This window comes from Leucoraja erinacea, chromosome 16 (genome assembly GCF_028641065.1).
Source record: "Leucoraja erinacea ecotype New England chromosome 16, Leri_hhj_1, whole genome shotgun sequence".
In the NCBI taxonomy this organism is placed as follows: domain Eukaryota; kingdom Metazoa; phylum Chordata; class Chondrichthyes; order Rajiformes; family Rajidae; genus Leucoraja; species Leucoraja erinaceus.
This window is the reverse complement of record NC_073392.1, coordinates 16,613,354-16,626,821: the sequence shown is the minus strand read 5'-3', so window position 1 is coordinate 16,626,821 and position 13,468 is coordinate 16,613,354. Positions and strand designations below refer to the sequence as shown.

At 41.1% G+C, this 13,468-nt stretch overlaps 1 protein-coding gene across 2 annotated transcripts in view; it reads right to left on the bottom strand.

Moving 5' to 3' along the window:
- LOC129704549 (metabotropic glutamate receptor 7-like) overlaps positions 1-13,468 on the bottom strand; it is a 464,128-nt gene that overhangs the window by 312,099 nt on the left and 138,561 nt on the right. For both annotated transcript variants that reach the window (XM_055647732.1, XM_055647731.1), the window contains exon 2: positions 4,449-4,665. In XM_055647732.1, coding sequence (XP_055503707.1) covers positions 4,449-4,665 — 217 coding nt within the window. The remainder of the gene's footprint in view (positions 1-4,448; positions 4,666-13,468) is intronic.

The following is a 13,468-nucleotide window of genomic DNA, read 5'->3' as shown; positions in this document are numbered from 1 at the left end:
GAAGGAAGGCCCTAACCCAAAACATCACCTACCTATCCATTTTCTCCGGAGTTGCCGCCTGACCCGCTGAACTACTCCAGCATTGTGTGTTCGTCTTTGGTATAACTCAGCATCTGCAGTTCTTTTTAATTATAAGTTTCCCCTGTCCCTTCTTGTAGCTGAAGTCCCTCGTTCCAGGCATCATTCATAAAAACAAAGTGTTTCTTGTACTCAGGGCCAGAGGGTGTTCAAAATGCACACAATCCTTCAATTTGGATCTAATCGGTGTGACTGGAAGCTGAGCACGCCTTCCTTCCACTTGCCATCTATTTCATTTCAAAGTTGACTCAACTGTTCCTGCTGCTTTCAGCCTTGTGGACAAACAAAAACCATCTCTTTCAAATTAAACCCTTTTTCAATTTTTACCTATACATTTCCACTCCCCATGCTAACTTCCAAAAATAATCATCTGCTTTGTGTCTCCACACTTCATTAATACACAGTATGCTCTCCAGTGCTTGTTAGATTTCTCATCTCATTTTACAGGTTTTATGCCTTTTGTTTGCTTTCAAGGGAAATCAGTGCAGTCCTGTCCACTTTAGAAAACCATTCACTCACACATTCTCTCGTCATTCAAACACAGGTGCCTCAGTTTGGTGAAAAGCCCATTACCATTATGATCCCCCCCCCCCCCCCCCCCCCCCCCCCCATAGCAGTTCACATTTATTAAACTGAATTTTAAACATCGGCAGTGACTCTTTCCCAGACTAATATTTCTCAAGGCATCACTGCGCTGACCTGAGGTTAGCTGGCCTGACATTAACCAAATTGATCCTGGTTTATATGAACAATAGCTTCACTCTGATCCTCCAACCCTACCCCTAAACCATCCCACGCAGGAAAGATTAATACTTTATATTCAGAATAGTGATAATTTCTATCCCTAAACTACCTAGGTTGCATACCAGCTAGACGAGCTGATTTTATCTTCTCCCCAAACACTGTTCATTCTGCATCTCTATTTTCATTTTGTCTACTTCAATGTAATTTCCCTACTACCGTGTCCTTTGGGAAGGCATTTACACAAATTGAGTCAAAAAGGGAATCTTTGACACACTGCATCGTTGCCAAACATAAAGCCCTAATTTCTACACTAATCTCATCCTCACCCATTTGATCCCCCACACCTTCCCATCAACTCTCCTGGGATTCTCGCACCCATCTACACTCCAGGGGTATTTTACAGTGGTTAATTGACTTACCAACCACACGTTTTTGTTTTGTGGGAGGAAACGGACATACCCGGAGGAAGCCCATACGGTTAAGAGACAACTTGCTAACTTCATACATACAACACTGGAACTCAGAATTGAACCCAAGTCTCTAGTGTTGTGAGGCACCAGCTCTACAAGCCGAACCACTCTGCCCCACGCACAATTCACACCGTCCCAATATATTCTCTCTTTTCTATACATCCTCTAGAATAGGGGCAGCACAATGTCACTTTCAGTTTAGTTTAGAGATACAATGCAGAAACAGGCCCTTCGGCCCACCGAGACCAGCGATCCTCACATATTAACACATACACACTAGGGTTAATTTTTGCATACCAAGCCAATTAACCTACAAACCTGTACGTCTTTGGAATGTGGGGGGAAAACAAAGATCTCGGAGAAAACCCACGCGGTCTCGGGGAGAGGTACAAACTCCATAGAGACAGCACCCGTAGCCGGGATCAAATCTGGGTCTCTGTTGCTGCAAGCGCTGCAAGGCAGCAACTCTTCTGCTGCGCCAGTGTGCCGTCTGTGTCACGTGTATTAAACTTGTTGGCAAACAAATTTAAGCAGATAAAGAGAGGACTTGTTTATTCATTTTGTTTTTTTTCACACAAATGACATGCTTTATGATAAAATTCAATGTAAACATACCCTGCAAATTAGTTGACCACTTTTGCACTGCCATGTAATGTCAATGCAATTATTCGACATAAAAAATAATAATTTCCTTGTTATACAAAGATAGTGAAGACCCGAGTAGGAAATATTTCGTCAAGTACAAAATCCAGATGAAGTATTTATCAAATATATCACTGTGTAAAGTCAATTTTTTGCAAACATCGGTTAGATCTAAGAGCACATTTGAGAATGTACTTCAGTGTGAAATTTTGCATTATGGATAGAGGGTACATTGAAATTGCAATTAATTCAAGAAACAGTGACTGAAAAGATTTCCAGCAAACCTCTTTCACCTTGATTGAAGTACATTCATTCTCCTGGCTAATTGTATTATTTTCCTAAAGATTATTTTTAGTTTTTAATGATACAGTGCGGAAACAGGCCCTTCGGCCCATCGATCCCGCACCGACCAGCGATCACCACACACTACCCTACACACCACAGCGATCCCCGCACATTAACATTCCCCTACACACACTAGGGACAATTTACATTTATACCGAGCCAATTAACCTTCAAATCTTTGGAGTGTGGGAGAAAACCAAAGATTTCTGAGAAAACCCACATGGTCACAGGGAGAACGTACAAACTCCATACTGATAGCACCTGTAGTCGGGATCGATCCCACGTCTCTGGCGCTGAAAGCACTGTAAGGCAGCAACTCTCTCGCCGTGCCACCATGTCGCCCTAATAATGATAATGCAATGCTTTTGAGTGAGGCAAATGGCTAGCTCGATTCAATTTCTGTAACAAATTAGGGTTGATTGTTGCTTGGGTGCTGATCGTTACAAACAAATGTAAGAGGCAGAGGCAAAATTCTAACCGCTAAGTCATTATTAATATTATTTTCTCTAATCACAATGGAAACATTTGAATTACCACATGGGAAAAATAACTAAACCGTTCGAACAAAGTTAATTAAATAGTTTTTGAGTCCTTCGGCATGCAATCGCTCAGAATTGATTATTTCTACAATCCATCTTATTGCACTCTAAGACCTGTGATTGCAAATGCACCACATGCAACTCTTTTATTGTGCCTTCTGACAGTAATTCCTGAGGAAAGTCTGAACTGATGCGTCTCTTTGTAACTTAATATTGCCTTTGACTCATCACACCATTGGTAGTGCTGTGACCTGAATCGATAAGAGTCCATCAGCATTTCAGTATTTTACTCTGCAGTCCAGCTCTGCACTAGCTATTTTCAAGATTGCCTGAACACCACCATTTATTAACCCCACTGCCATGTTCAAGATCTGATGGTCGCCTGCCATCTACACTCCTCAGCCGTCCTTGAATAAACTTCCATGTCTGAACCAAATCTATACCTTTACCACCAATCCTTCCTCTTCTCCTGCTTGTTTACCTTAATTTAAGCCTGCACCGCAAGATATTCAGCTGTAAGATACCTCAGACAAAAACCATGAACCTAATGTCTATTTCCAGAGGTTTGAGGCAAGAATAATATTGAACTTACTAAAAAATATTGAACTAAAAAATATTAAACTAAAAAATATTTAACTAGGCATACTCCGCTCGCAAACAAGATTCATGGGAGGAGCTCTTTTATAGAGGTATTAGTTTAGTTTACAGGCCCTTTGGCCTATCACGTCTGCACGGTCCGGTAATCCCTGCAAATTAACACTGGGACAATTTACACTTGTACCAAGCCAATTAACCTACAAACTACGTCTTTGGAGTGTGGAAGGAAACCGAAGAGATATTGGAGAAAACCCACGCAGGTCACAGGAGGAATTTACAAATTCCGTACAGACAACACCCCTAGTCAGGATAGAACCCGAGTCTCAGGCGCTACAAACGCTGTAAGGCAGTAACTCTACCGCTGTGCCATCGTGCTGCCCCTGCGCTGAAATGGTAACTCTGTTCAACTTCTGCCGTTGGCTCCATCAACAGGACAGATGTGGGCAGAATACAAGGGAAGGAACAGATGTGACAGGGTTATGGCAGGACCGGGATGCAGGGCAGTGTCTCCTGCCACCAGACTAGCGCTTGGGAATACAGATGTTGCTCCCGAAACATAAGACACCGCATGTTCCATTTTGAATAAATGTGCTGGGGATACACCAGCTACTTTCTACATCTTTCTCCCTCACTTTATACATAACTTCAGCAACTACCTCCCTACACCTCACACCCCCAAATGTTATGCTTTAAGATGGTTGGAATCATTACTTCAAATGACAGCAATCTTGAGTTGAGATGCAGTTTAGCCCTTCTCATCCTGTAGAGTGGGCTATGGTTAAAGTTGCACGGGTAATTCAATAGTTTAACAATTTATAGAATCCATTTTTCTTTACACATTTGACCTTACAGCTCAGTTCGGTTCGAGTTTATTACCAATGAATTAAGGTGACAAAAAGCACAGTAATTCGATGCAGTAAGTTCATTAAGGTTGAGCAGCATTCCATAACCATATGCAACATTTAATGAAATTGGCTTGGTGTGCCACAGATGAATTAGTATTACGTGCTGAACTGCAGTTGCATGCTCTTACCGGCTTCTCTGGAGACCTGCATGAAAGCCTCCACTCCACTCTCACCGTAGCTCCCTTCTGACGCCAACGTCGACACGTAATTCCACCCCAAGGCCTTCACTATGTCCACCATGGCCTGAGCCTGGTATGAATCCGGAGGAACAACACGGGAGAAGAAGGCATAGCTGCTGTTATCACTCAACTCGGGTGCAGTGGAGGCATAACTGATCTGAGGAATCTAAAAAGAAAAGAAAGGAGAGATATTTGTCAGTTATTCAACGTGGAAAATGCAGTGGTGATTTGCCAGTCCAAATCTCATCTTCATTTTCAGGAGCTTCAATTTTATGCAAGATAAATATGTACTATAGGGGGAGGTGAAGCTAGTCATGATAATTGAGTTATGATGATTGATCCGATTCATTTCTTTACTTGAGTGAACACAAAATAAAGGCAGTTTATTGATGGCGAGATATTTTGTCATTTACATATGCAAGAAAATATGGATGACGAGGTTTTAATCAGTGGGAATGACATGACTGATGGAAAATGGATTTGGACATGGAGGACTAAGTGAGACATATTGGAACAAATAACAGTTTCCATTGCAATGTCTGTCACACCTATTGCACCACTGTTTCAATATATGACCCAAAATCTTTCTCTCAGCGTTGTTGGGAGCATCATGACAGAACTCTAAAAGGGGAACTTCCAACAATGGCAAACCTAACCAGTGAAGGAGACAAGCGGAGGAACTGGCATTGTGCTGTGGATCAGAAGGTTTGTGTTGCAAATAAAAACCACAACAACCAGAAAAACAGTAGATATTGATTCCAAATCACAATAAAAATCGCAATGGGATGGCAGGGGTTGAGTTGCTGCCTTACAGTGCCAGAGACCCGGGTTTTATCCTGACTACGGGTGCTGCGTGTATGGAGTTTGTATGTTCTCCACGTGACCGCGTGGGTTTTCTCTGAGATCTTCGGTTTCCTTCCACAACAAAGAGGGACAGGTTTGTAGATTAATTGTAAATTGGCCCTAGTGTGTGTAGGGTAGTGTTAACGTGCAGGGATCGCTGGTCAGTGCAGATTTGATGGGCCGAAGGGCCTGTTTCCGTGCTGAATCTCTAAACTAAAAACTAAAAAAGTGCAACTTTCAGAAATAATTCTATTGCAATCGGAACTAAACCTGCATTTTATTTTTTTCAGAATTTGGGACAACTCTGAGGGAGCGTTGTGTATTTTTGCTTATTTGTTCACAGGATGTGGATGTCACTGGTAATTCCAGCATCGGTTGTCCATCCCTAATTGCCCTTGAGAAGGGAGAACTGAGAAGGGAGAAACATGTCCATCTGGTGGCTCCTGGATCACATTGGCCAAATTACATAAGAAAGCCACATATTTTCCCCCTCAAGGACATTAGTGAACCAGCTGAAGATTTTCTTTGGTCAACTTGGTAGGTTAAAGTTATAGTCATTGTTCTTTGGATATGAGAGAAAGCCACGAGTCCCATGCTTCTTCCAGCACAAAAGATCCTTTACACATTCAAGGTTCTGTTCCCAATCAACATATATTTGTCATTTTTTCCCTGCCTGTGTTGGAGCTTTGTTGTGTGAAAAATGGCATCTACAACTCCATATAACTGAAGATGGAATCTCATGCACTACAAGCAAATCAAGTCCCTGTGATCACTTAGTCTTAAAAACATTTTGTTTTCAGGACCATGCACGAGAGAGGCCTTGTCACAGGATCAAATTAATCAACAGGATGAACTTAAACCCAGGCACGGAAATCACTGTCAAAACACGGGGGAGGCACAATTTCTTGGCGGCCACACATGCGCATGGCACACACGCGAGGCTTCACCCACTGACGCCTCTTCCTCTGCTTCCTCTTCACCGTTGTGTTTTCCCTTCTGCCTTTCTTGAAAGGCTGATGAAGGGCTGCTGCTGACAGCAGTAGATGTACTTTTAGTAACATCCACCTAACTTGTTCCTTCCCTGCTCTCATGGTTCAGAATGATTTTTTTTAAAACCTGGGAGGCTTTTATTGTAAAAAAAAACTTTTCTCTGCTAAAAGAACTGTGCAACTATGATTGAGCACGCCCAGGAGTGACAGAGGTTACATGCTTATGTTAATATTAACCTTTTTTTCCACCCAGTTTTATTCCACTATGGAGGTCTTACCTTCCACTACCTGCAACCTCCGGTAACCACCTTCAACTAGCATCGCAACCGGCTTCAACTAAAAAATTACCGAATTTTAAAACGGCAACCTATTTTTAGTCGAGGCCGGTTTTGAATTTTTTGCAATAATCGCCAGAACATAGAAGAAGCTCAACTACACGGAAACCACTTTCGACCATTAGGGAGAGTGACAAAAACCTCCGGGAACCTCACGGAAACCTTGGGTGGAGCGCAATAACCTGGCCCTCAACACCAGCAAAACCAAGGAACTGATTGTGGACTTTGGAATGAGTAGGATGGGGACCCACAGTCCCGTTTATATCAACGGGTCAATGGTTGAAAGGGTCAAGAGTTTCAAATTCCTGGGCGTGCACATCTCTGAAAATCTTTCCTGGTTCGAGAACACTGATGCAATTATCAAGAAAGCACATCAGCTCCTCCACTTCCTGAGAAGATTACGGAGAGTCGGTTTGTCAAGGAGGACTCTCTCTAACTTCTACAGGTGCACAGTAGAGAGCATGCTGACCGGTTGCATCGTGGCTTGGTTCGGCAACTTGAGCGCCCTGGAGAGGAAGAGACCTACCTTCCATCGAGGGGATTAATCGAAGTCGCTGCCTCAAAAAGGCTGGCAGTATGATCAAAGACCCACACCATCCTGGCCACAATAGCTACTTCCCAACAGCCATCAGGCTATTAAACCTGGCTCGGCCAAAACTCTGAACATTAATAACCCATTATTTGTTATTTGCATTTTATCAGTTTATTTATTCATGAGTTTTGTAGTCAATGCCTATTATGTTCTGTGTGCTGAAGCAAAGCAAGAATTTCATTGTCCTATCAGGGACACATGACAATACACTTGAATTTGAACTTGAACATGAAGGTCTCCAGAGGTTTATGTTCAGGTTTCCTAAGTGGGACAGGGGCTTAAATGATCCTTGATTCTGTAGGTTATCCAATTACATTTGGCAATAGGTAAAGAAGATTCAGTGAAGATCCAAGGAAAAAAACTCATAACTATGTGGGCGATATGGTGGCACACAAGTACAGTCGCCGCCATACAGCGCTTGAGACCTGGGTTCATTCCCGACCACTGGGGGTTTGTCTGTAGGGAGGTTGTACTTTCTCCCCGTGACCGCGTGGGTTTTCTCTGCTTTTTGGTTTCCTCCCACACTCCAAAAATGTGCAGGTGTGTAGGTTAATTGGCTTGGGTTTGTATATTTGGTGAATTATCCCTAGTGTGTGCAGGCTTGTGTTAACATGCGGGGATCGCTGGCCGGTCCGGACTCGGTGGGCCGAAAGGCCTGTTTCCCTGCTGTGTCTCTAAACTGAATTGAGACATTTCCACGATTTTCACCCAGACTAGTGATTGTAGCCAATGCAGAATAATTAAAAAATAAGAATAACTCAAAGACTAAGGATTTTACCATGTATTCAGCTTATGGGAATAATGTTGGGATTTTAAGAGCCATTATCCATGAGTAACTGAAAGACATTTCCAGTCAAGCATGATTTAAATATGTTTTAAATCATTCATTGTTTCCCTAATTAATTTAGATTGCATTTATAACAACAGTGTTTCATGGTTGACACGATGGAAAAACAAGCTTGTTCACACTTGGGAATGTTGTTAATTAATAAGAGCTGTACCAGGTACTTTCTAATGAAATACCATGATTATACAAGACTATGAAAGAGATAGACAAAAAATTGTTTGAGGCATGGTTATAGACAAAATGTCAAAATCTGATAGCGTAACATGATGACAATAAACAGCACACAAAAGAAATTATGAACTCTCCTGATATGTTTGACACAATTAAAGGCTACTGTGTGTATGCGTGTGTGTGTGTGGGGGGGGGGGAAGTAAGCAACAGGATATTTTAACAGCACAGATATGATTGATGTGCTATCAACAGCTTCCTACACTTTCGTAGTCCTTACAAGTCCAGTGTACCTCACAACTTCCCTTAAAAAAAAGTTAACAGATGGGTAACAATGAGAATAAATGTGTGGGTAAAATTGTGTTCCGTGAATATTACACTGGAAGTCTTTTGTTTTAGATATTTGCACCCACCCTCTGAAAGGGAACATTTACACTGCATATTTTATCGTTTCAGATTGTGAACAGAAAATGAATAAATTAGCAAAATAAACCCCAAGCTCAATGCCCCGTATATCACATTGGCAGGCAAGTGAAGCAATTACAAATGAGAATACTAAACAGGTCCTCAAAGTCAAAGCAACTAAGTTATGTTGCCGGCTCGTCTGAATTTAGTGACGCAATGCAAATTTAACACTACAATATTTTTTTAATGTAATCCTTTACCTCGTGTAATATGTTAACGATATTTGAATGTATGCAGCACATGATTCTTGCAAATGTTACCAAGAGCATTAAATAAAACAAGTAACTTCTATATGCACCAACAGGAGTTATAATTATAAAATGGGACAGTCATTCACTGTGAACTTCACAAATTCACAGTGCCTGTTAAATTGTTTTTTGTTGGATTTGCTGGTCTTCCAAAAGATAAGCACACTTTAGAACCAAGAAAAGCAAATAGGGACAATTTTGTAACAGACCAATTACTGTGAAGTGGTAAAGGGATGTGGGAGACCAGGCCATTAATAACAAAAATCTAGTTCACAGTTGCAAAAAAGACAAATGCAATAATTTATCCGAGGGAGACGGCTTCAGAAGAAGACAATGCCTCGGCAATGTGGAACCTTGGACGGGCCTGGTCAGTAAGTATTTATTTCTGATCACTGCACCTTAGGAAGGATTTAATGTCCTTGCATATATTACAGCACAGATTCACCAAAGTGATTCCAAGATTTAAAAGGATTAAATTGAGGGTGTGTCAGATATACTGATTTTAGAAGATCGATGAGGAATTCAAGTGTGTGCTTAAAATAAGAATCGGTGCTTTGGTGATGGAGAAACTATTATTATATTTTTTTAAAAGAGAGAGCAAAAAGGTTGTAATTTATTATTCGAGAAGTGATCAGGAGGTTTTTTTATTAGACAAGATTATCTGGGGCAGAAGTAATTGTCAGTCTTGATCTGAGTGAAAGCTGAAAATGGTTTAAGGGACTGAATGACACAAAGTGCTGGAGTAACAGCGGGTCAGGCAGCATCACTGGAGAACAGCTAAGTGACGTTTTGGGTATTTTCTTCAGGCTAATGAAGGGACTGAGTGGTCAATTGACCCCATGATGAAAAGACTAACGAGCTGGATCATACAGATCTATCTGGAGGAATCGCAATCTACCGCCCACTCCTCTGGACAATCTTGCTCAGCCTCGACACCCACAAGTCCAACAGCATGGTTTAGATGGCGACAGCACTTTGGGCAGCTCAGCAAGCAGATCCTGCCCTGCAACTGCCTAAAGAGGGGATTGTAGTCTTGCTGATTGAATTTGATCCATTTTTGGCAAAGTTAAAAAAAATTCTAAAAATGTTTAAATAGTTAGGTAAAGATGCAATTGAAATATCATAGTAAAATAATTTTAAATAAATAATAAATCATTTATGATGAAAGTAAAGCAAAATAATTTAAAGTTATGAACCTCCCATTTTGCCTCCTATGTGTTGTCCATTAATACCCATTGAAATCAATGGAGTCTCCGATCCTGTGTCGAGTCTAACCTGGAACAGGAACAGAGGGGATCTCTTAAGGAATCCCAGCAAGACTTAAGGGCCTGTCCCACGATGCAAGTTCACCCAAGAACTCTCCCAAGTTAAAAAAAGAAATCAAACTCGTGGTACCTCATCACGAGTAGTTTTTTACTCTTGGATATTCTTCACACTGTTGAAAAAACGTCACAAGTTTCCGCGTTTCCCGAGTACCTAGCGTTAGAATTACGAGCTGCTACGAGACATCCACGAGCTCCGATGTACATTCTACATGCTTACCATGAGTTTGATTTTTTTATTAACTCAGGAGAGCTCTTGGGTGAACTTGCATCGTGGGACAGGCCCTTTAGCTCCACTTGAGGAATTTACATTGTCTACAGCAATAGGCCAAACTGACTGAGTTCGCCTTTCCAATCAGCAAGTTCTGGGCCTCTCCACTCGCATGCATAGATGTTTCAGTTTGTTCCATTTACAGCTGCCAACATAATCTAACTCATAGTTTCAACTCCAGCTTAACTTTTTGCTTTCTCGTTTATTATATTGTTTACAGTGTACTATGTTTAGATATTCTATTGTGCTGTTGCAGCTAAGAATGTTATAAAATACTCTTTCAATACCAAATTTCCATAATATTGGACTGATCCAACAGGCACGATGTAATCTTGTCATAATTTCATCATCTTTCCTACTATCTTTGACCATACTCCAATACAATTTCTTCCCAGCTATTATCAGACGACTGAATCATCTTATCACCAACTCGAGAGCTGTCCTGAGCCACTATCTATCTCACTGGAGACACTCAGACTATCTTTAATCAGACTTCACTGGGGTATATCGTGCACTAAATGTTATTCCCGTTATCCTATATCTGTACACTGTGGGCGGCTTGATTTTTTGCTTGTGTAGTCTTTCTGCTGACCGGATAGTATGAAACAAAAAGCTTTTCACAGTACCTCGGTATACGTGATAATGAACTAAATCATGGTGGATCTTTGCACTCATACCATAACCCTCCATTCCCTTCTCATCCATATGCCTATCCAATTTATTTTTAAATGATACCAATGAACCTGCCTCCACCACTTCTACTGGAAGCTCATTCCACACCGCTACCACTCTCTGAGTAAAGAAGTTCCCCCTCATGTTACCCCTAAACTTCTGTCCCTTAATTCTGAAGTCATGTCCTCTTGTTTGAATCTTCCCTATTCTCAAAGGGAAAAGCTGATCCACATCAACTCTGTCTATCCCTCTCATCATTTTAAAGACCTCTATCAAGTCCCCCCTTAACCATCTGCGCTCCAGGAAAATAAAGACCTAACTTATTCAACCTTTCTCTGTAATTAGTTGTTGAAACCAGGCAACATTCTAGTAAATCTCCTCTGTACTCTCTATTTTGTTGAAATCCTTCCTATAATTGGGCGACCAAAATTGTACACCATACTCCAGATTTGGTCTCACCAATGCCTTGTACAATTTTAACATTACATCCCAGCTTCTATACTCAATGCTCCGATTTATAAAGGCTAGCATACCAAAAGCTTTCTTTACCACCCTATCTATATGAGATTCCACCTTCAAGGAACTGTGCACGGTTATTCCCAGATCCCTCTGTTCAACTGTATTCTTGAATTCCCTACCATTTACCATGTACATCCTATTTTGATTTGTCCTGCCAAGGTGTAGCACCTCACATTTATCAGCATTAAACTCCATCTGCCATCTTTCAGCCCATTCTTCCAAATGGCCTAAATCACTCTGTAGACTTTGGAAATCCTCTTCATTAACCACAACACCCCCTATCTTGGTATCATCTGCATACTTACTAATCCAATTTACCACACCTTCATCCAGATCATTGATGTACATGACAAACAACAAAGGACCCAACACCGATCCCTGAGGCACCCCACTAGTCACCTGCCTCCAACCCGACAAACAACCATCCACCATTACCCTCTGGCTTCTCCCATTCAGCCAATGTTGAATCCATCTTGCTACTCCTGCATTTATACCCAACAGTTGAACCTTCTTAACCAACCTTCCATGAGGAACCTTGTCAAAGGCCTTACTAAAGTCCATATAGACAACATCCACTGCTTTACCCTCATCAATTTCCCTAGTAACCTCTTTAAAAAATTCAAGAAGATTCAAGAAACATGACCTTCCAGGCACAAATCCATGCTGCTGTTCCTACTCAGACCCTGTTTATCCAGATGCTTATATATATTATCTCTAAGTATCTTTTCCATTAATTTGCCCACCACTGAAGTCAAACTAACAGGCCTATAATTGTTAGGTTTACTCTTAGAACCCTTTTTAAACAATGGGACAACATGCACAGTACGCCAATCCTTGGGGACTATTCCCGTTTCTAATGACATTTGAAATATTTCTGTCATAGCCCCGGCTATTTCTACACTAACTTCCCTCAATGTCCTAGGGAATATCCTGTCAGGACCTGGAGACTTATCCACTTTTATATTTTTCAAAAGTGTCAGTACTTCTTTTACTTTGAAACTCATAGTATCCATATCTACTCTACTAGTTTCCATTACCTCACACAATTCAATATCCTTCTCCTTTGTGAATACAGACGAAAATAAATTGTTCAATATCTCCCCCATCTCTTTTGGCTCTGCAGATAGCTGTCCACTCTGTCTCTCCAATGGACCAATTTTATCCCTCGTTATCCTTTTGCTATTAATATAGCTGAAGAAACCCTTTGGATTTACTTTAACCTTACTTGCCAAAGCAACCTCATATCTTCTTTTAGCTTTTCTAATTTCTTTCTTAAGATTCTTTTTACATTCCTTATACTCCTCAAGCACCTCATTTACTTCATGCTGCCTATAATTATTGTAGATCTCCCTCTTTTTCCGAACAAGATGTCCAATTTCCCTTGAAAACCAGGGCTCTTTCCACTTTTTACTGTTTCCTTTCAACCGAACAGGAACATAAAGATTCTGTACTCTTAAAATTTCCCCTTTAAATGTCCTACATTTCTCTTCTACATCTTTCCCATAAAACAAAATGTCCCAGTTCACTCCTTTTAAATCATCTCGCATCTCATCAAAGTTAGCCTTTCTCCAATCAAAAATCTCAACCCTAGGTCCAGTTCTGACCCTCTCCATAATTATATTGAAACTAATGGTATTGTGATCACTGGACCCGAAATGCTCCCCAACGCATACCTCTGCCACCTGACCCATCTCATTT